Raw genomic sequence first — 22,495 nt, forward strand, 5'->3', positions numbered from 1 at the left:
CTTGCACTCTTATGCCAAGGAATAGGCCTCGTATTAAATCCCTGGTGGATGAATATCCTCTATCAACATGCCCCCACTGCACCACACCATCCCCAATACCCAGGATCTATGATGACACCTGGGAAAATGTGGCTGCCATTTTATATCATAGTAGAGGCATCTCAGGGAAGGCAGACATTACCAGCACAGCCTTTAAGCAACTGAGGAAAAGGGTGCTCAAAGACCAAGATCTCAGGCCCAGCACCAAAGCTCATGGTCTATTGAGCAGCAATGGTCACCATCCTCTTGTACACTTGGGAGAGGGAGTAGAGGAGATTCCCCAAGATGTTGCCTGGGATGGAGCTGTTCAGTAATGAGGTGAGACTCTAGAGACTGGGTCTGTTTCTCCTGGCATGGAGGAGGTTAAGAGGGAACATGAATGAGGTATAAAATTATGGGGTGCATATATATACAGGATAGATTACAGGAAACTTTTCCTCATTTCAAAGGTAGACAAAGCTGGAGGACATAGATTTAGGGTAAGGGGTTAAAGGACTTAGAGGGCAACTTCCTCACCCAGAGTGGCGAGTACCTGAAATGCACTGCCTGAAGACAGTGGTGGAAGCAGAGCCACTAAGAGCATTTAAGAAGCGTCTAGATGAGCACTTGAAATTACCCAGGCTTCGAAGAAAATGGCCAAGTGCTGGAAGATGGGATTATTATGGATGGGTGCCTATTAATCAGGATAGACATAGTGGGCCAAATGACCCATTTCCATGCTGTTTGACTGTATGACTTTGTATCCATGAAGATGCACGATACTCACCTGAAAACACTGGAGAGATCACCAATACAGTCTCCACGAAAGTCTAGAAATCAGTTACAAAAATAGACAAACCAATATCAGCATTTCTCCCAGGTCAATAGATATTAAGGGAATATTCAATAGTTGTTTAAATATTAAGGGAATCAATTTATAAAGAATTAGTGCAAGAAAGTGGCACTGCTAAATGGTTAGAAGATCAGCTGTTATCTTATTGAACAATGGAGCAGGTGGAAAGGGCCCAATGGAATCCTCCTGCTCCTTTCTCTTCAAAGTCAAAGTTGAGTTTGTCATATGCACAAGTGCAATGAAAAACTTACTTGCAGCAGCATCACAGGTACATAGCATCAGATATTCACAAGAAAAACAAATTAAACAGTTTTTACAAGAAAGAACACAATTAGAACAAAAAAAATCAGTCCACTGTAGTACAAAGTGGTCATAGTGTTGCTTTACTGAGGTAGTGATTAGGGTTGTGCAGGTTGGTTCAAGAACCGAATGATTGAAGGGAAGTAGCTGTTCCTGAACCTGGTGGTGTGGGAGATCAGGTTTCTGCACTTGTGCATTTTACATTTTGGTGGACTAAAATCTCGAGTCAATCCATCCTGATTTTCATTCCACTGAAAGGGCACTGTAACAGGCAATCTTTAGTTTGTTTTCTTACAGTGAGAATCATGTTATTTCATTTCTGCTTATGGAGATCGTTGTTTCTAACTTATGCTTTGGAAGCACTTTCCAAGTGAACTGACATTTGGCATCACACCACCTCTTCCTACTCAGCTTTATTATTTTTAAGTTTTAATATTTCCCACATGGGGCTTCAACTCAATTTTCAAGGTTTTAAAAAGAAAATTCTGGAAACACTCAGCAGGTGAGGCAGCATTCATGGAGAGAGAAACTGAGTTAATATTTCAAACCTGAGATGATTCATCAGACCAGTTCTGACAAAGAGTCTCAGACTTGAAACATTAACTGTTTCTCTTTCCCCAAATGCTGCCTTACCTGCTGGGTGTTTCCAGCACTATTGGTTAGTATTTCAGATTTTCTACATATGCAGCTTTTTTATTTTATTTTCATTTTCAGAGAGGTGGGGTGTAAGATATCTTTATTAGTCACATGTACATCGAAACACACATTGAAATGCATCTTTTGCGTAGTGTGTTCTGGTATGGTGGTGGGAGGAAGGAAAGGGAATGTTGCATACAGTGAACCAGCAATCATTGCCCACTGTAACTCACTACATGCTTGAAGAGTGTAGAGCTCTGCCACCTGTCAAACCAGCAACTGAGAACTAATGAAAGCATTAAAATGTTACCTGCAGCCAAGTGGTTTTTGCTCAACCATTTTATCATGGACAAGGCTTAAGCTGGGTTAACTTTTTAAAAAAATTACATGTTCATTTTGCAGTACTTCAAAACCAGAATTATATCTACAGTTGAGCATACTATATTCTAAAATGTTCAGTTCCTCCTCCTCTTCTTCAATTCACTCCATCACCCCATCCCACCCTACCAACAACATTATAAGTGGTCAGTAATCACACTTGCATTGCTTATTACATCTTGCATAAAGTGTCCTCTTGGGATCAATTTGGGCAAAAGTGAATGGAACATTCTAAACCTGGCATTAACAGTAAATTATATAGACTAATTTGTATTTGTAAAATGCACATAATCAACTTCATACCACACTTCCAGAGCTGAATGCATTTTATTGAGAACAACTTCTGAATTGTTCTTCTGCAGACCTTTTTCCAGTTTGCAACCTTCACCCATGGGTAACCCATTCTTTGAATGCATTGTGCTTGTAGCAGAGCCCTGCACAGAAATATTTCTCTACATTTAAAGTGGTCATCCCCTCATTGATCCCATTTACCTATCTTGTTAGAGAGTCATAGAGTAATACAGCACAAAAGCAGGCACTTCAGACCAACTTGTCTATGCCAACCAAGATGCCCATCTAAGCTGGTCCCATTTACCCACATTTGACCCACATCTATCATCAAAGATCTCTACCATCCAAGTCTTACCATCTTCTTGCAGCTATCATCAGGCAGGAGGTACAGAAGCCTCAAGTCACACATCATCAGGTTTAAGAACAGCTACTTCCCTTCAACCATTTGGTTCTTGAACCAACCTGTATAATCCTAATCAGTACTTCAGTATGACCACACTATGACCACTTTGCACTATAGTGGACTTTGTTTTTTTTTGTTCTAATTGTGTTCTTTCTTGTATAATTTAAGATTTTCTTGTGAATGTTGTTTCTCTGATACTATGTGCCTGTGATGCTGCTGCAAGATTTTCATTGCACTTGTGCATATGACAATAAACTCAACTTTGTCTTTAACCTTTCCTATCCAAGTACCTGTCTGAAACGTCTTTTAAAATGTTGTTATTGTAGCAACCTCAACCACTTTGGCAGCTCATTCCATATATGTATCACCCTCTGTGTGAAAAAGTTGCCCTCCAGGTTCCTATTAAATCTTTCCCCTCTCACCTTAAACCTATGCCCTCTAGTTCTTGATTCCCCAACCTTGTCCTGTTCCTTCATCTTTTTACTGATCTCTCTGTGTTACTATGAGATCAGGCAGCTTGGTGTCATGGCACACTTATGTTCAGAACTGATTCAGCTGGATCAAGAAAGATCAAGTCATGAAAATCTGTAGGTATCTATGAAGCAAATAATTTCAGTGTATATGATGGTAACTGGGTGTTCAGTTCAATCAACACAGTGTTTCAAAATCTGAAAATAATCATCTGGGAAGAAATGTGTGGCTGACAGTCGGAACTTGTCCAAGCCAATATCTCCAAACATAAGGCTTTGGATGGTTGGTGATTATTTTTCCAAGGGTTTAGACTTTGAAACCAAGCCAGATGTTTGCCATACATAGAATAAGTAACTGATTTGAGTTACTGTTTTTCAACTGGGAACAGAGGGAGAGGGGGACGGGGAGGGGGAGGATTAATGTAGCAATGACAGGCTTGGCAGATTTCCAAAGTTACTGGCATTGTGGTTCATATAAACTGCACTTATGACACTCTTCCAAACCTGATATTTCCTTTTACTGCAGCATCTTTCCCAGTTTCTGCAGTGGTTAAGTAATCCACTGCTTTTATGCTGGTGTTTTATTTTCAAATGCATATAGCTAATGATTGGCAGATGGATCTGATGAATTGTTATTAACTCGAAATGCTAACTCTGAGCCTCTCTTCACAGCTGCGTCTAACATGCCGAGTGTTTCCAACAGCTCGTTTTATTTTAGATTTCCACCACTCACACTACTTTATTTTGTCAATGTTGTCTTTTCTCTCTGGGGCTATGCTATACTGTAACCGACGGAAATCATTTTAAATTGACTAATGTTAGGAATCATCTTCAGGATGATTCTTACAATCCCACCGCCCATGTTGTTTCATTCAAATTTCCACCAATTTCATTTTTTTCTCCCGGTAATAAGTAAAGATTTTCATTTATCTAGCCTCTTCCACATCCTTCTGAGGATGGCGCAGAACACTTTATACTAAATTTTGAAGCAGGGTCCTTGTTGTAATGGAGGAAGCAGGGCCACTAAACTGTGCACAGCAAGCTCCCACACTGTGATAATGACCAGAAATTTAGAAATGTTGATTGAGGATAAATGTTGGCTGGGTCACCAGAGATGACTGCCCTGGTCTTTTTAACATAGAACAGTGCAGCACAGGAACAGGCCCTTTGGCCCACGGAGTCTGTGCCAAACACAATACCAAATTAAACTAAATCTCTTCTGCCTGCACATGATCCATATCTCTCCATTCCCTGTATATTAAGATAAGATATCTTTATTAGTCACATGTTCATCGAAACACACAGTGAAATGCATCTTTTGCATAGAGTGTTCTGGGGGCAGCCCATAAGTGTCGCCACGCTTCCAGCGCCAACATAGCATGCCCGCAACTTCCTAACCCGTATGTCTTTGGAATGTGGGAGGAAACCAGAACACCCGGAGGAAACCCACGGAGACAAGGGGTGAACGTACAAACCCCTTACAGACAGTGGCCGGAATTGAACCCGGATCGCTGCTGCTGTAATAGCGTTACGCTAACTGCTACACTATCGTGGCATGTATCTACCTAAAAGCCTCTTGAACACAACTATTGTATCTGCTTCCACCACTACCCACCATAGAGGCAGTCTATTTTCTATTTCTATTTACTATTTTCTTTTGAAAATCATGACACAGGAATTTTCAATGCTTTGTTTGTTCGGTTTAACTTCTGTCGACAATGCAGCAAGCATACCCTCAATAGTGAACTGAAGTGTCAGCCTGGGTTTTATGAGAACATATATCTGAGATTTGAACTCAGAACCAGCTGAGTCAGAAGCAAAAATGTCCCCTGACTGGGAATAGAATGGTGCATATGCAATTTCAGACAAAATAAAAGAGGGCATAGTAATGCCTGACAATTTATATGTCAGGGCAATAATACACTGCACTGTGCTACCAAACAAAGGAATACAAAATAGATTGCAAAAAGAACTACTAATGTGTTTGTATATTCCCCATAATTACACTGTAATATAGCCAATGGAAATAATTTTAAATCAACAATTCAGAATGAGGTCCATCTCAACCTTACTGCAGGCACAAGTTACATTTTGCCAGTAACTAATTCATTAGCATTGCCCAAGTCTTCCTCTTTTTGTTTGGTAGTCCCTCAGGTTCAGGGATGACTTGCTTCCACTCCAGTTCTGTTGGGTGGGTAATAAGGCAAATGTGGGACCCACAGACCCTACCACTGGTGAGGAAGGAAGTACTTAATGAGACAGGTTTGTCAAGTGGTGCACTCCTTCACCATTGATGCTGGGCTTGTGTACTCCTGAGGAAGGCACTTGAGAATTTCAACGCCATCCCAAACACTCCTTCAGGGTTTGCCACAAGTTGGTGAGGATGTTGGACTTTAACAAAGGAGGCACCGAGAACATCCTTGAATCATTCCCTCTGTTCACCAGGTAATCTCTTTAGTCTACTGGAGCTTGGTATAGCATGTCTGCTTTGGAGGTCTGGTACCAAACGACAAGACCTACCCATCAGTGCTAATTGCATGCAGTTAGGCTCTCAATACCAGGGATGTTGGTTGGGAGAGGAAAACTGTATTGGTTCACTTATCCTGCCAGTGGATTTGGAAGGTTTTGCAGGGACAGTGTTGATGATACCTTTTCAGTACTGCAGACAGTTCACATCTCTAAAACACACCAGAGGCAGCTACTCACGAGGTCCTTTGTTTTGCATATGTTCAGCATAAAACCCATTCTCTTGTACATCTCATTGAATGAGTCAATGATGGCTTGGAACTCAGTCTCTAAAAATACATATATGCAAGTGCTGTCTGTGCACTGCAAAAAAGTTGGGGAGACCTCAGTGCTTCAGTGAAAGCAACAAAGCTTAAACAGTTTCCCATTTTTTCTGTGGGTTAACTACACTACAGCCAGAAGCTTGTTGGAGGGGAAGTGTAACATCACAGCAAAGAGACTGAGCAGTGTGTCAGGGTGATCACACAGCCTTGCTTGACACTGATCTCCACTAAGATTGGATCCTTCGGCTAAAAAAATCACAGACTGCATGATATTGAGAAGCAGAATTTTTGCAAGCAACCAGATGTCCAAGTAGTTACTGTTTACTGTTTGTGATTCCTTCATGATTTGTCTATATAAATGCATACTATTGTTACAGGCTGGCAATCAATGGAAGACTGTGTGCAAAAGTATTTTTAATTAAAACTGGAGAAGAGCATTGGTTTCATTAAATCTGTTAGGCTGTATCGGGCATTCAGGCCACCTTCAATCACAGGAAGTAAGCGGTTCCACCACTTACACATTCTGATTGATGTGGAGGGAGACCAAGTAACTTATTTCAAATCCAAACTTCTGGGAAATGTTCTAATGTGTGTCGAATTTTTTTTAAAAATTAATTTATGTGTTTTTTTTATTTGTTTGGCAAAGAGCGCTTTTCTGAGCAGCTCATCTTGCTGGATTCCCTCAAGTCATGTTATCACCACTCCCGCTGTACCAAATGGAGGATCATCAACTCAGTGGAAGACATACTTTGGTTTGCTTGAAATTTGTTGGTCTTTCAGTATAAGAGGTCCGTAAGGGAATGCTACTGACTGGCACATTCCAAGCTGCAGGATTACATGTTTAGGTATACTCTCAAGCCTGATGCAACCAATGCAATGGCTTTGTGGGGAAGGAGTGAAGTCCAAGGTCCTGCTGCCACTAGATACTGAGGAGCTAGGTCCAGTGTAAAATTCTTTCAAACACTTGATTTGTTTCATCCAAAGACACCACATAAGTGGCAATGGTGCCTTGTACATATAGTGTGCCAGCAGTACAAATGCATAGATGTGATAACACTGTGAAGTATTTAATGATACTTTGAATGTAAAACAAGCCATGCATTGTTTTTTTTTGTATTTCTTGTACATATTTATGAATAAAAGTTAATACTTGAAATAAAAGAAATCACTACACAAAGTTGCAGACAATGCCGCCCTGTCATTCTGACTGCACCCTTCCTCAACCCATCCTCCACACCCTTTGGCTTTCTCCAATATAGACCGTTGTTGAACTGCCTTGTTTGGTTCCATTCATCCATCAGATTCCAAGCTCATGGTCATCTCCTCCAAGACAGCTCTCCTTCACGTCAGGAGTTCCTCAAGGCTCACTCTTTTTTCACTTCAAGAACCTCGTCTCTGCAAAATCATCTGCAAAAGTGGAGTTAGATTTCATGACATCTGTTTCCCATTATTGCTCTTGGTTTCTCTGCTGATTCTGTACCGGCAGATTGCTTTGCTTATATCCAGTCTCAGATGAGTGGAAATTTCCTCCCATGAAACAAATGGAAGATCAAAGCCTCGGTGCTTGCCCCTTGCTACAAACTCTGTTCCTTTGCCATGAACTCACTTCCTGGACAATATCTTAGGCTGAACCAAAGCATCCACAACTTTGTACTATGTCTGAGATGAACTGCACTTTCTAACAAGTGTTCTCTCCATTACAAATGTTTTCTACTTCATTCTTGTACAACATCTGCCTCTGTTTGCATCGTAACCAATCCACCAATGAAAATCAACAGCTGTGCGCCTGTCACATCCAGATGGAATGACTTCCATGAGCATACAGATGTTTCCAAGCTTTAACATCCATGAAGGATGTTGGTGTAAATTGGCACCAGAGCCCAAACCCTCAGATTTGAATTCTCATCCAGATTTTCAGACCTTTTCTCTGCCTTAACCTTCATCTGCACCACACAGAACCCCTCAGCCTTGAACTCTTGTTCTCTGTGGCTTCTCTCAAGGCTGCATGTTCTGGAATTATTTGCTCCTTAAAATTCAACAGAGATGATTTTCTTATGGTCACATCTCTTAATATCTCCTCCTTTGATTCAGGATTGCTCTTCCTCTTCACACCTCCATAAAGCAACACACGTACAAATAACAACTTTAGTTCTTCAAATCAGAATGTGTACAAACCCTCCAAAAACAAGAAAGCTACACCACTGATACTGCATGGACAGTGTGAAAAGAGAAGGAACTGAGCAAATTAATTCTGCAACATCAAGCAATTAGTGCAGTTTAGTAATCACGTAAACAGGCATTTAGTATTACTCCATTACAATTAACATTATTTTTAAAAATTATGTAGTAATTTAAATTGTGGTATTTACCAAGAAACAGAGCACTATATAATGGCTGAAACCATTTCCCACAGGTTCTCTGCTCTCCCTGATAAATAGACCACTGCAACCAGTTGAATACATGGTATTAAACCCAGTTACTCTTCCTTCAGCAACTCAACCCCTTCATCCGAAGGGCCCACCTCAAACCCCAGTTCTGGGTGAATCTCTGCAGAAAGTTTTCTTTTCCAACTGGATTTCTGTCGGGACAGATACATACCTTTTTCCATTATACAGACACACTGACACACACGCACTACCACAAATTCTGAAGACTGTTGGTCAATTTACACGTGACCTTAAAGATACTGCAGCACTGGCAATCTAAAGTTCAGACATAAAACATGATTGCTTACTTCGGTGAAGTACAGGTGCTATTCACCCATCTCGTTTGTTCTTACTTAAATGGTATCATCAGAAAACACATCCACACACACCCGACTTATCAGATGCACAAAATTTCAATGCAAGAGATGTGAATATGCTATGTATCTGCCTCTATACGACTGCCAAGACAGTTATTCTATTTACAGTGTATTTGTGACATTTATTGGCTGAAAGAAAAGAAAAAAATCTGAAAAATTCCAAAAGGCTTGGCTTCAGGAACAGAGTATCAAACTGGGTATTGACCATCTGATTTTAAGATGACAACTGAGAAAATAAAGCAAAAAAATGAAGAAATATATAAAAAGTACTGCTGAAGAAAGATCTTATTGCATGATGTCCTTGGTACAATCTTGTCAGTGGTGTGTCACAAGCACTAGTGGGCACATTTTTGTGCTTGCTTTGAACTAGCTGTTGCATTTTTATTATGCAACGAATGGATAATTATTAGGGTAATTCAGAGTACAGATGATGTTTCTGCCACAGTGTTATAGATAATGACAACCCTATAAGCAAAAATCAGTCAGGCATCATGGTTTGATTGATCCTGGCAATACATCACTAGAAATACATTAGAAAGTGCAATTATAATTTGAATCTATCACTCAAGTGCTATATAATTTTAATAAATTAAAACGCCTGCATGTATCTTATGGATAGAATACTTCAAAAGTCATGATTTGATAACAGTCCTAACAATAAATTCAATGGATAACCTGAACAGTGTTACATGTCATTCTTATTACGACAGGGGATTGCAATCTTTCGGCATGTTTTAACAAACAACTGAAACTTAATTCCTTCCAAGGACAGTCAAGACCATGGGAAATTCATCAGCTTAAGACAATTAGCTGTGATAATAATATTTTCTGAGACTTGAATGTGTGTGGTTTGAAAAATTTGAAATCTAGCCAAGTTGCACCAGAAGGTAGACTTGTAAGGTTAGCTTAAACTAAAGGGAGAAATTAGAGCTGAAAAACAATGGAGGTCTTTAAAAGACTTTAATACAGAACCAATACACATCTCTTAGAGAAGCAAGCTCATTTTTGTGAAAGAAAAATTAGCATTGGATCACTAGAGAGTTATTGGACAAAATAAACCCAAATAGGAAAAGCATACAAAACGATGTAGAAGCAAACAGAACATGGGAACTGGGAGAGATACTATGAACCACATGAGGTAACTAAACAGGTGGCAAGTGGTACAAAAATAATGTGAAGAAAGTAGTGAAGGATACCAAACCAACAAACCAAGTTTACAATGACATTATGAAAGGAGAAACAAGATGGTGGTCAGGAGCAGTGTGGGCCCATTGCAAACAGAAAATAAATTAACAACAGACAAGTTTACTTGGTGTTGGCTTTGCTTTGGTATTTGCAAAAGAGGAAGTGAATAGCAATCTGGAAATCCCAAGAAAAACAGCAGTGAGTTGAAAGAGGGGCAGGGGGCAAGAAACACAAGAAGATTAACTTAAGTAAAATAACAATAAATCGGAAAAAATATGACTGTAGAGTGTGAATTCTGCAATATTTGATGGTTCCCATCCCAAAATTTTAAAGTAACTTTCACATGGGAATACAATAGATGTTAATTCCAATGCTCTCTCAAGTTGAGAACTGTTCCTTCAAATTGAAAATTTGTACATACCATTATCTTTTCCCTTTATAAAAAAAACTTGACATAGCCAAGCCAAGCCCTACAAAGGAGTCAACCTTGTATCTGCTTTTGAGAAATTACTCACATCTATAATTAAGGAGATTATGACAGAACACCCTGAAATTTTTCAGCTGATCAGAGAGAGGGTCAGTAATGGATTAGTAAATTATGCGTGACAAACCCCATTTAATATTTTGAAGAGCTGATAATTGTGGGGAATGCCTGTTGTTTTTTTTTACTATATCTTTTGGAAGTACATCTAATCAAACCCCTCTGATAAAACTGGCTGAAGTTTGAAGCTCATAGAATAATGGGCAATGCAAGGTTTCTGGTTTAGGCCCTAAAGGGACAGGATAGACTCACTTCTGAAGGATGATAAGCAGGAAGTAGTGCAGGTCTAAAGAGATTTAGGGATCCACATATCTGGATTGTTAAAGTGCCTTGAGCAAGTTTAGAAGACAATTATAAAGGCTAATGGAATGATGACCCTTATATTTAGAGGGCAGGAGTATAAGGGACAGAAGTTAAGTTGTAGCTTTGCAAAATCCTCATTAGACCATAAGAGGAGTTATGTGAAACGTTTCTGAGCACTATTCCTCGGGAAGGTGGTGTAGGAGTGTTAGCATGCATAGAGAATGCAAGATGGATTCTCAATATTTGGAATCTAAGGGTTAAGCTATGAAGCAAAACTACACACAAGTTGTGTTCTCTGGAATTTAGTTGGAGAAATGCAAATTAAAATGTCTGCATCTACCTTATGGATAGAATACTTAAAAGTCATGATTTGATAACAGACCCAGCAATAAATTCAATGGATAACTTCAACAACTTTGCATGACATTCTTATTAAGACAGGGGATTGCAATCTTTCAGCTTGTGGATTTATTGCTGCTCCCTCAGAGCTCCAGAAATGGTCTGCCACTGAACCTCAGGTGCTATCTGCATGGAGTTGGCAGGCTCTCCCTGTGATCTTGTGGATTTCCCCCTGGTTTCCTTTCAATGCCAAATACATGATGGTAGGTAAAATGGCCACCATAACTTCCCCTTTTGAGTAAGTAAAAGATAAGAGAATTAAAGAGGAGCTGATGGACATGAGCGAGAGGGGAGTAGCTGTTGGGGTGCAGGGAACAGGACTGATGGGATTGGTCTCCTGGACCAAATGGGCTCCTTCTGTGCAATAATAAGTAATATAAAAGAATTGCTGAGGTAACTAGAGAGGCCATTCCCACTGGTTTGAGAGTGTTGAGGTCAGGTGCAGTACCGTCTCAAAATTGGGGCCAGGCATTTTAAGAGCAAGGTTAGGAAACACGAGTATGAACAAAAGTTGGAAGAAATTTGAAACTCCCATCCACAAACGATGATCGATAATTTGTCAATTAAAAGTCAAAGTTCAGAGGCTGATAGACTTTTATTAACCAAAATGTTTGCAGAAGCACAGGGAAATATAATGGACTCAGTCACCAGTCATAGAGTCATACAGAACAGAAATGGGCTCTTCAGCCCACTGGTCCATACTGACCAAAATTCCCATCTGAGCTAATTCCATTTACTTGCATTTGGCCTGTATTCCTCCAAACTTTTCCTATCTATGTGCCTGTCCAAGTACCTTTTAAATGTTAACGTACCTGTCTCAACCACTTCTTCTGGCAGCTCATTCCATATACGGACCACCGTCTGCGTGAAGAAGTTGCCCCTCAGCTTCCTATTAAATCTCTCCCCTCTCACCTTAAACCTATGCCCTCTGGTTCTTAATTCCCCAACCCTGGGAAAAAAGACTGAGTGCATTGACCCTATATATGCCCCGCACGATTTTATACAGCAGTCAGCCACATTCTCATTCATGGTGTACCAGGTGCAAGGGTAAAATCCTCTACTCCTGGTCCCAAGCAAGAAAGAATTCTGCTTATGCTAGAAAAGCAACCAGATCATAATTTTCAGCTTGTACTACTATAATTGGCCACTTTAAATACACACCCAGCCCCTGTACCATATAAAACTGTCATATAAATTTTCTCTAAATTGAATTTTTATTGCCAAATATTAAACACAGTAATAACTGTTCCATTTTTTTTGTAAATTAATCAAATTAAAGCCTACAAACATGATTTCAATGGACAGTCATTGTGCAATTGATTATTCCTGCATTTCAACACTGATCATAATCCTACAGCCACAGAAAGGAATGGCATCATATGCTGAGGTGTGTCAAATCACAAGACTGATTTAATTACAACATGAAAAGGCAAATAGAACTGGAAAAGGCAACAGTTTGGAAATGGAAGGGACCACATAGGTAGTAAATGCTAAGCAGTTTAACAACAAACTATCCACTGGAAGCATTCAGCAGGTCGAGCAGCATCTGAGGGAGGAAAGGAATTGTTGACGTTTTAGGTTGAAACCCTGTGTCACCTCCTCCCACAGATGCTGCTTGACTGCCAAATTCCTCCAGCAGATTGTTTGCTGCTCCTGATTCTAGCATCTATAGTCTCTTATGTCCTCTAAGCAGCTTAATTCAAGTTTGGAGCATATGTAGGTAAATATACAAAATATAATTAAGCCCAGTGACCTGCATGCATGTGCTGCTACATGGGAGTGCGTGAAGATTTTAGCAGATACTCACAAAGATGAGGATTGGGTCATGAAGGATGAAGCTAATTTATTCCGCCACCTACTTTGCCTGGTATTGTGCTGCTAAGATTCCATTGTCCCAGGAGCATTCACCAATGGCTGCTCCTAGCACAACATTCCTCTATAAAGGATGCACTGTACAGAGAATGATGCCATCCAGTGCATCATTGGCACAGGAAATGCATTGGGGTCACTACTCAGGAAGTACACAGCCACATTTCCAAAGTGATGACAAAGAATATGGAAAATGGTTCTCATCTCACTTTACTCCATACTCAGTTGAATAATGCTGACAAAAAAAAAAGCAAACTGAATTTCTAGATAACTAAATCCCTGGTCAATAAAGCAGGAATAAACCAGGTAACTTTAATAAACATCATCGGCACAAAATGAATTGGCATTTGAGAAAGCATTAAATAGCGAATGACAATTATTGTGGATTTGTTGAAGGCAAATTCCAAAAGATTCAGCTTGATCCAGTTCTTTTGGAGCAACGAACAGGTAGAAGAATAATGTTGTTAATATGTATATGGACACTAAACATGCATTTAATAATTTACCATACTTATTTGCAAAATGAAAGCTCATGTGATTCAAAAGAAAATAGCTATATGGTTAAGAAATTGGATAAGGGGCAGGGGTAAAATGGAGACGTGACCAGTTGTTTCCTGGTATATTTTCCAAGTCTTTGGCAGCCTTCTAACAGCACGGTGTCCAGAACTGAAGACAACTCTCACGCCAGTGTTCACAAAAGTCATCAAAAGCTGCAGTTAATGCCAAAATTCGGAAGGCCACAAACAGTGAGGAAGACAGTCATCAAGAGACTCTTAAATAGGCAGCACAAGAGAAATAAAATGAAACACCAAGAAGTTTGAAGTGATTGAATTTGGTTGGAGGAATGAGGAGAGGTGACAGAAATAAAGCGATACAACTTAAGAAAAGGTGCAGGAACATGCACTTGAGGCATATGCATAAAAACATTTGCAGGTAACAGGACAAATTACGCAGCAAATCAAATTGATATTTGGTTCAATTAAGAGAGGCACATGGTACAGAATCAAAGAAGTTAGGCCAAATGTTTACAAAGAACTACTTGGAACTCAGTTGGTGTGTTGTGTTCAGTGTGGGCATCACACTAAGGAGGACATGAAGATTTTGAAGAGAGGCCAAAAGAGATTCACTGGGTGGTGTGTGGAGGTGAGGGACTTCAGTTAAATGGAGACTGGGGAAGTTGGAATTGTCCTTGGACTAGAAGAGACCAATAGGAGAGTTGATGGATGTGTTCAAAATTATGAATGGCTTTAATAAAGTAGCAGAAGGGTTGACAACCAAAGGACATAGAATTAAAGTGATCAGCAAAAAAAAAATTGTCATGACTTTTTAAAAAAAATATGTGCAGCAATTTGCTCGGGTCTGGAACCCTACGTTCGAAAGGGCTGTGGAAGCAGACTCAAAAGAGAACTGGATAAAACTCTTGCCACAAGTACGATGGGCTGAATGGCTTCTTTTTGAGTTGCTTTTTCCAATGATTTTATAGTTTTACTTCTGAATGAACTAACACTTACTCCACTTGTGTTTTTACTGAAGAAACAAATCAAGAAAATTACAACATAACATAAAGCAAGAGTGAGTCAGAGCCCCCATTGCCTGATCTGCCAATCTGCAAAATCATGGCTGATCGTTTATCTCACCAATACTTTCCTGCACTGACTATATATGACTTGGATTTCCCAAATATCCAAAAACCTATTGATCTCTATCTTTATTCAGCAACTAAAGATGGACAAGATCTCTTGGGTAGACACTTCCAAAGGTTCATCATGCTCCAGGTGAGGAAGTTTCTGCTCACAGTCCTGAATGGCCACCTCCTTATTTTGAGACTGGCCCAGATTCTTGACACTCAGCCAGAGGAGCCATCATTCTTGTATCTATCATGTCAGGCCCTGTAAAAAATGTCACCTGTTTCAATGAGATCACCTCTTATTCTTCCAATCCCAAGGAAGTCTAAGCCAAAGCGACTGAGTTACTTCTCAAAGGATAAATCCCATCATCCTTGGAATCTATTTGACGACCCTCATTACACTGCCTCACTTGCGTTACATCCTCCTTTAAGTAGAAAGATGAAACCTGCAGACAATACTCCAGGTGCAGGCTCATCAGGTATCATCATACAACTTCAGTAATATTTCCCTTTATTAACATAGATTAATAATTCTGTTCAGGAAAAATGTCGAGATCATTTTTGCTTTGCTCTACATGAAACTTGAAATTCATTTAATCAATTTACACAAACATAAAAGCATTAATTTATAGATCTATTTATTATACCTTCCCCGTTGTATACATACAGACTGAAAGAATTATGGATACACTACTGCTTCCTGTTTAGTTGGGCTTAGACTGAAGAACTCTCCCCATAGGGGAAAAAATCTCTGGAAGTATTTAGAGATACACTTTTCTCGGTACTGAAAATGTGATTTAATATAGTTTTTTGCCTTCAAAGCTGCAAAGTCCAGTTCCTTGCATTTGGGAATCAAAGTAAAGCTGCAGTTGCCAGAAATCTGAAATAAAAACAGAAAATACTGGAAACATTCAGCAGGTCAGGCAGTATCTGTGGAAAGAGAAACAATGTTTCAGGTCCTTACATTTGGAAGCAGGGTTTAAATGTAACTTGGTGAATAGTTTCCTTTATACAAATGACTACATTTAACATTACTCGAAAATATAGCGAGTTCCATTACTCTCACTACGTGATTCTCTGACTGCACTTATACTGATTCAAATGATGTTGAACTTTAAAACATTTAAGGAAAAGAAACACATCCTTGATGGAATGTTTTGTATTGAAAGATGTTCCACCTTCTCTTGACAAACTCCTTCCTTGCTGAGCACAGATGCAAAAAAGCCATTATAATAGGAGCCTGCCATTTATTGTCTTTCCAACCAACTCAATTATACATGTATTACGATGAAGCAAACTGAGTTCTGTGCAAATGAAACGGAAATGAAAGGACAGCTAATCACATGGCCTTATAAATATCAATTAACAAATTCCACTCTTGCCGACATTTGCACTGCAGGAGAGGTTCTGATAAACCGCTCTGCTGCAAAGAGCAGGGAGTCAGCCTAATTCCACATTGTCACTATAGCTACCAAGCTCATCAAAACTTAAATCTTCCTCATTATACCATGGTTCCAGTTAATAAATTTTCCCCAAGTATGAACTGAAAGCTGTTTACAACATTTGAGTGGCTCCCTGTCAAAGCCAGCCCTTGATCTGAAAATTTAATGTTGCCTCTTGTCACTGAATTTACAGCGACTAATCACCTAAATGGATATGCAGAGGGTTATCAACTGAAAAATAACTGAAGTGACAGGGGAGTGAGCACAAATAATAGATGTGCAATGAAGTTATGCATTGACCGTGAAAAATCAAAAACCTGTGTCCAGGACAGAACTATCCAATTGGCAAATGGGTCTGATCAGCAGAAGTCCAGTTACAGAGGGAAAAAAAGATAAAGAAAAAGTAATTGCATTGTGTTTTGCAATTATTCATTCAAAATGTGCTATAATAAAACACCTGGATAATAAAATTCATGACTTAACAATGCAGCACTTTGAAATGCCAAACAATAACAACTGTAATGTTAAATACATTCAAAGCAAAATTATTGTGGTTTCAATCAACAGACTCCACAAATAATTATACACTGACATCCAGCTAAGATTCATTTAAAGTCTGTAACCAGACAAAAAGAACTTCAGCAAAAGACCAGGAATTTAGATCTAGTGACTGTATGCTGACCCTTTAGGTTGAAATAATAACTTTAAAAAGTATGGGCCTTTACAAAATATTTCTAGAAAATCAAGCTATTCAGTAAATTCTATTGTGAGGCATTTTGACTGAGGCAACTTCAAATCACCTCTTTGAAATGCAAGGCTTTGTAAGAAAGAAAGTCAACACTGGAACATTCTGAGATCAGATACTCTGGGACTAAAAGAGGCAAAAACCTTCCCAATGTACCTCATGCATTTAAATGTTAAATAACTATGGAGAATGTTTATTCCATTCTTTAAATCAGCAAGCTGACTGAAACAATTTCATGTTTAAAACTGTACAACAGAACACAATATAAAGCATCCAGTGTTGGCAACATGGATGATAATCTGCTGACTAGACCATATTTTAATTCTGATACTTGAAGCCTTAATAAAAACTGTTTAAGGCATTAAAAAAAGGGAAGTGTCCACAAACACACGTTGAACTTTTCCTGTATATTACATTTTCAATGAAACATTAACATGACATTCATCATTTCTTTCCATGCTGGTTCCCATGAATTTTAATTTATTTAGGTAATTTTATTTCTAATGTAGTTTTGAAGAACAGTCCTGAATGAAGCAGTTAATTTTCAAGAGCATTCCCTGGATCCAACAATCTCCCTGCCATCCTAAGTTCAAAGGTGGGGATGACTGTACAATCATCAGTTCCGTTTGCAACTTTTAATGAACAAGACCAAGTCGACATTCAGGCTCGGATTAATAAATAGTAAATAGATTTTGTGCCATTCAAGTGCCAGGCAATACCCAGCCCCAGCAAGAGGGCACCTTTGGCATTCAAAAAGCATTGCCACCAACTAGAACCTTAACTGGATGAACTAAATCAACACTACAAACACAATTACAGGTTAAGGACGGGGAGTTCTGCAGCAAAAGACTTTATGTGGCATTCTATTTACAGAAAGAGTACTTGTGCCCACGAAAGGAGGTGCTTTTCATCACTCACAACCTGGTTTTATAAACTGAAAATACACCTTTAAACCCTCAGAATCCAGAACTCAAATTCACCCAAACATCATTCTTAAAGTTCTTCATTTAAGCCAGTGCTTGTTGGAATGTGGTTCTGATTACTTTAAATTTATGGAAAGGAAGGACAATCATTTCAATTCCAGATGAAACATATCAAATTCTGGAGGAGGTTTGACTAAAGAAACTATGGCTTCTACCAGATCATATTGGATAGTAACCTAAAAATATTGTGGAAAATTAGTAAGAAATGACGACGTTGTATCTTCCTAGTGTGGAGCTCCCAGAACAATCAGGCTTTACTGCCACTATACTCTGCATTTCTAATTATCATGGTCCAGGCTTCTTTACCCCTATTTCTTGATTACAAGTCTTAACTGGTTGGTAGAGAGACTGTAAAGAATTATTCATCACTAATCTCAGACAAGCAGCAGTGCAGTACTATTATAGCAAACTTGTTACCCATATAACAAGTTTGCTATTAAACTAATGAACAGAACAGCCAATTGTAAAAGCCAGGCACAAGCATCAAACTTACCTTTGTGACATTATCTTATAGGCATCTGGTAGGAAGCATCGAATATTTTCCATCTGGGCTTGATCAGCATCACAGATTTTATCATCAGTCCTTCCGTAATTAGCACTTTCAATCATAATGACATCAGTTCCAGGACAACGAAGTTCAATTGGGTAACTCTCACAAGACAGCTCCCTTCTCACCACGGCCATTGGAACAGGAGCTCGGCTAAAGGCTGCAAGGCAAAGCAGAAGAACAATTAGTTTGGCACACTTTTAATGGTTCAACTTTTCTTTATTAAGAACAAAGCAAACTGTCATTGCATACTTAATCTCAGTCCATCTTGCTCGCCTTATCATAAACTTAGTTGGTCTGATGTGACCAGCTTTGAACTTCCCTCTTCATTTCTCTAAGATTCAAGCAGTTATCCTTGCTGTTTTTCACTTCTCCTTGACAGCTCTGCATATCCTCCTTGACTTCATTTGTTCCATTCTGTAACAGCATCCTCCAAATCCCCAATCACTACCACCTTGAAGAATAAGTGGAGCTGACACAAGGGAACATCACCACCCACTGGTTTTCCTCCCAGGTACATACCATCTTGATTTGGTAGCACATCACCATTCCTTCATCATTGCTGGATCTACCCCAACAAGTTTTAAGATGCAGAGAGAGGGAGGGAGAGTGAGAGAGAAAAAGATAGGGCAGTAGACAGGCAAGGTTAAATAACAAAGTGACGATGGTGCATGTCAAAAGGGAATGTTAAAATAGCAAGTAAAGAACCGCAAGATGGATGTAGAAGGGGTAAATGTGTGAGCAGCAAATCATTATCTGAAATTGATGAACTCAATATTGTGCCCTGAAAGCTGTCATGTCTCCAAAGGATGAGCTGCTGTTCATCGAGCTTCACCACACAAGGCCAAGGGTCAGAGTTCATATGGGGCAAGAAAATTAGCTTAACAGCCAACTGTTCACTTTGGGATGTTCTATGCTGCGAGTCACTTAGTCTGTCTCTGGAGTCTGCAGTGTTGGGAGATGTGATGGCAGTATTCAGAAATGAAAGGAGTCCATCTAAATTCCCACTGTCTCTGGGAAGAATTTTGGGGGTCCTGGATTTAGCAGTAAGTAAATGGGTAGATGCTTCATCTCCTAAAGCTTTGGACTTGAGGCCTGTGTGAAGAAGGGGATGTTGTGGAGAATCAGGAGTAAACTGAATAGTAATGTAAGGGACAGTCCCTCGAGGTGCTGAAGGGAGTTGGAGGTGGGGAAACCAGTGGGAAGCGTGGAGATGGAGGGGGAGATGATCCATTGAATCTGAAGGCTGATAGGATGGAGAGTATGGACAAGGGGAGATCTATCAAAGTTCTGGGAAGGCAAAGCATGTTTCTTCTTGTTCTGTTACCACTTCCTTTTGTGTACCATCACCTCTTCTGTCATTCTATTGCTCCTGCCACTCTTTGGTTTCTTCTTCCCATCCTATTTCCTTTGTATTTTGCTTTATTTCCACCCTTGAACAATCCAGATGTCAAGTTGTCAACACAAAATTTTAAGCTCTGTTTCCTTCACTGGCTTACTGCTTGGCCTACTTGTGTTTTTCCAACATCTTCATTTGCACTTTAGCATCCTAGCATCCTCAGTGTTTTGCTTTTGGATTAACATCATTCGGTAATGAAGTTATTGGCATTTAAAAAGGATCCAAGGCAAGAAGAATGTAGTGAACCATTATAATAAAATAAGATAGTTTACTCTCCTTTTAGTACAATGGAGAGGAAATTCAGTCAGGGTATAAAACCGATTGTCAACCTCAACACATCCATTCCCCATCCAACAGATTTGGCTAAAATTACTATCAATGTATTTTGTATTCCTGTCCAACTTGAGCCTCAGCTAATACAATCAAGGCACACCATAGAGTAACAAATGACATTATATGATTCTTGTGATAAGATCAATAAAATGCGCTTATTTTTGAAATGCAAGTTTGACCCAGTGCATAGAATCTATTTTATTTAAGAAGTCATTAATTAAGCAAGCACACTGTCTGTGACATTGCTGTACCAACAGTTTCATAATCCACTTGTATAGTTAGACCAAAACCCAATTGGATTACTGAATGCAACATCAGAGTTACATACAGGTAAATGAAGAACAAATTCTCATCAAGATGCAACATGCTAACAGAATATCTTAGTTACATTGCTTTAATGATCACTAGTATTATGTTCATATAAGGAATACTTCAAGGCTTTCTACAAACTGCCTTCAGCCCTAATGTTTACAGAAACAAGTTGTGCTTGATTTATTGGGGTAAAGGTTCAAATATTCTTGGCACAGCTAATTTCTATGAGCCAGTGGTCAGGGACTTGAAACAAGACTTTGGAAAAGACTTCGAGAAATTCAGAAAAGACTTTGGAAACAAGTAGCAAGCATATAAACTACAAAAGAATACATAAAGATGTACATCATGTGTTAAAAGACCACATTACTTCACTGTTTTTGGTTGACCAACTTTAAAAGGACACCATTATACTTCAGTTAGTGAGCTGCAGTTGAATTGAATCAGTTGTAACATCAGAAAACAAGGATTAGCGCTAGGGGTAAGTCATCTAGCTCTGAGTTGACTCCCCCATTCATTAACTTTATGGCTGATATACCTCCCTTTCCTTGCCCTATCCCTATACCACTTGCTTCCTTTAATATCCAGAAATCTATTCATCTGTTTTGAATAAACTCAGCAACTTAAGCTCCACAGCCCTTTTGTTTCTTTGATTCACCACCGCTTGAGTGAAGGAACTTCTCCTCATCTCAATTCTAAACAGCTTACCCTTATTCTGAGACCCTGCCTCTCGAACTTCTTTTATCCAGCCTGCCAAGCCCTGTAAGAATGAGATCTCCCTCTCATTCTTCTAAACACTAGAGAATACAGGCTCATTCTACTCAACCTCTGCTCATACAACAAATCCAACATTCCACGATTCGGTCTGGTGAATCTTTGCTGCACTCCCTTGATGCCAAACATACCCTTTGTTCAGAAAGGAGACCAGAACTGCACACAACATGGTCGCCTTTGCTGCAACATTTCATTTTATATGCACAACTCTGTTTAGACGTATCTTGTTTAGTGACCGTGATAAGCAAAACATTACTGATCGCAATCCTACATTAACACAGATCGCTGTTGAAGAAGTGATCAGAGGATTTATTACCAAAAGCTGTGGGCTGTTCTTCATAAGACAAAAGCATATGCTTAATTTGGCAACAAAGAGAAACTTTTCTTTCCTTTAACTGCATGATTTATTGGAACAGAACGTGAATGAGGACCTGGAAAGAGTGTCAAGATGGAGGGATTCCAAGAGTCTGAACCATAGTTATTTCTGAGAACATATAAACAAAACTGCTGTGTCCTTGGTGTGGATATGAGCATGTCTGTAAGAGACCTGGGCAAGGCATCAGCAGTGTTCATCAAGTAATTTACTTCATGTGATAAATGTGTGTTTCTTAATATAATTAACAGCTCTATTCCAAATCCTGTAACGTAAACTGCACACCTCAGTGTACAAGTTCAGAGTTCAGTTTTTAATTTGTTTTCTTAATATCCAGGATTGAAACTGAGTCAATGGAACACATTGCTTCATTCACATACAAACAATCGGAGCCAGACTTTACTGTCGAAGCAACAGTGAGGAGAGTGGTGTTTGTCATGACTTCAGGAGAGAATTAGTTAAAAATGAACATCCAAACAATGTTGTCTATGTCAATTGCTCCACCATTTGCATTGTTAAAATGGCACCTTGTGTCTGCTTCACCACTACAATACACTGATCATGAACTTGCTACAATTCCATGGTAGATGTGACCTAAATACATCACCAAAGTCTTAGTACCATAAGTATACTTTTGACAACATGGTGATTGTTATTTATAAAATCAACTCCATGTACTGGAAATTAGTTTATGTCAAGTGCTGAGTGTTGTTCCAGGTATCACT

At 39.2% G+C, this 22,495-nt stretch overlaps 1 protein-coding gene across 2 annotated transcripts in view; it reads right to left on the reverse strand.

Moving 5' to 3' along the window:
- adgrl3.1 (adhesion G protein-coupled receptor L3.1) overlaps nt 1–22,495 on the reverse strand; it is a 506,938-nt gene that overhangs the window by 254,500 nt on the left and 229,943 nt on the right. For both annotated transcript variants that reach the window (XM_052019286.1, XM_052019288.1), the window contains exon 4: nt 18,529–18,742. In XM_052019286.1, coding sequence (XP_051875246.1) covers nt 18,529–18,742 — 214 coding nt within the window. The remainder of the gene's footprint in view (nt 1–18,528; nt 18,743–22,495) is intronic.

The sequence above is a fragment of the Pristis pectinata genome, chromosome 7, assembly GCF_009764475.1.
Source record: "Pristis pectinata isolate sPriPec2 chromosome 7, sPriPec2.1.pri, whole genome shotgun sequence".
In the NCBI taxonomy this organism is placed as follows: Eukaryota; Metazoa; Chordata; class Chondrichthyes; order Rhinopristiformes; family Pristidae; genus Pristis; species Pristis pectinata.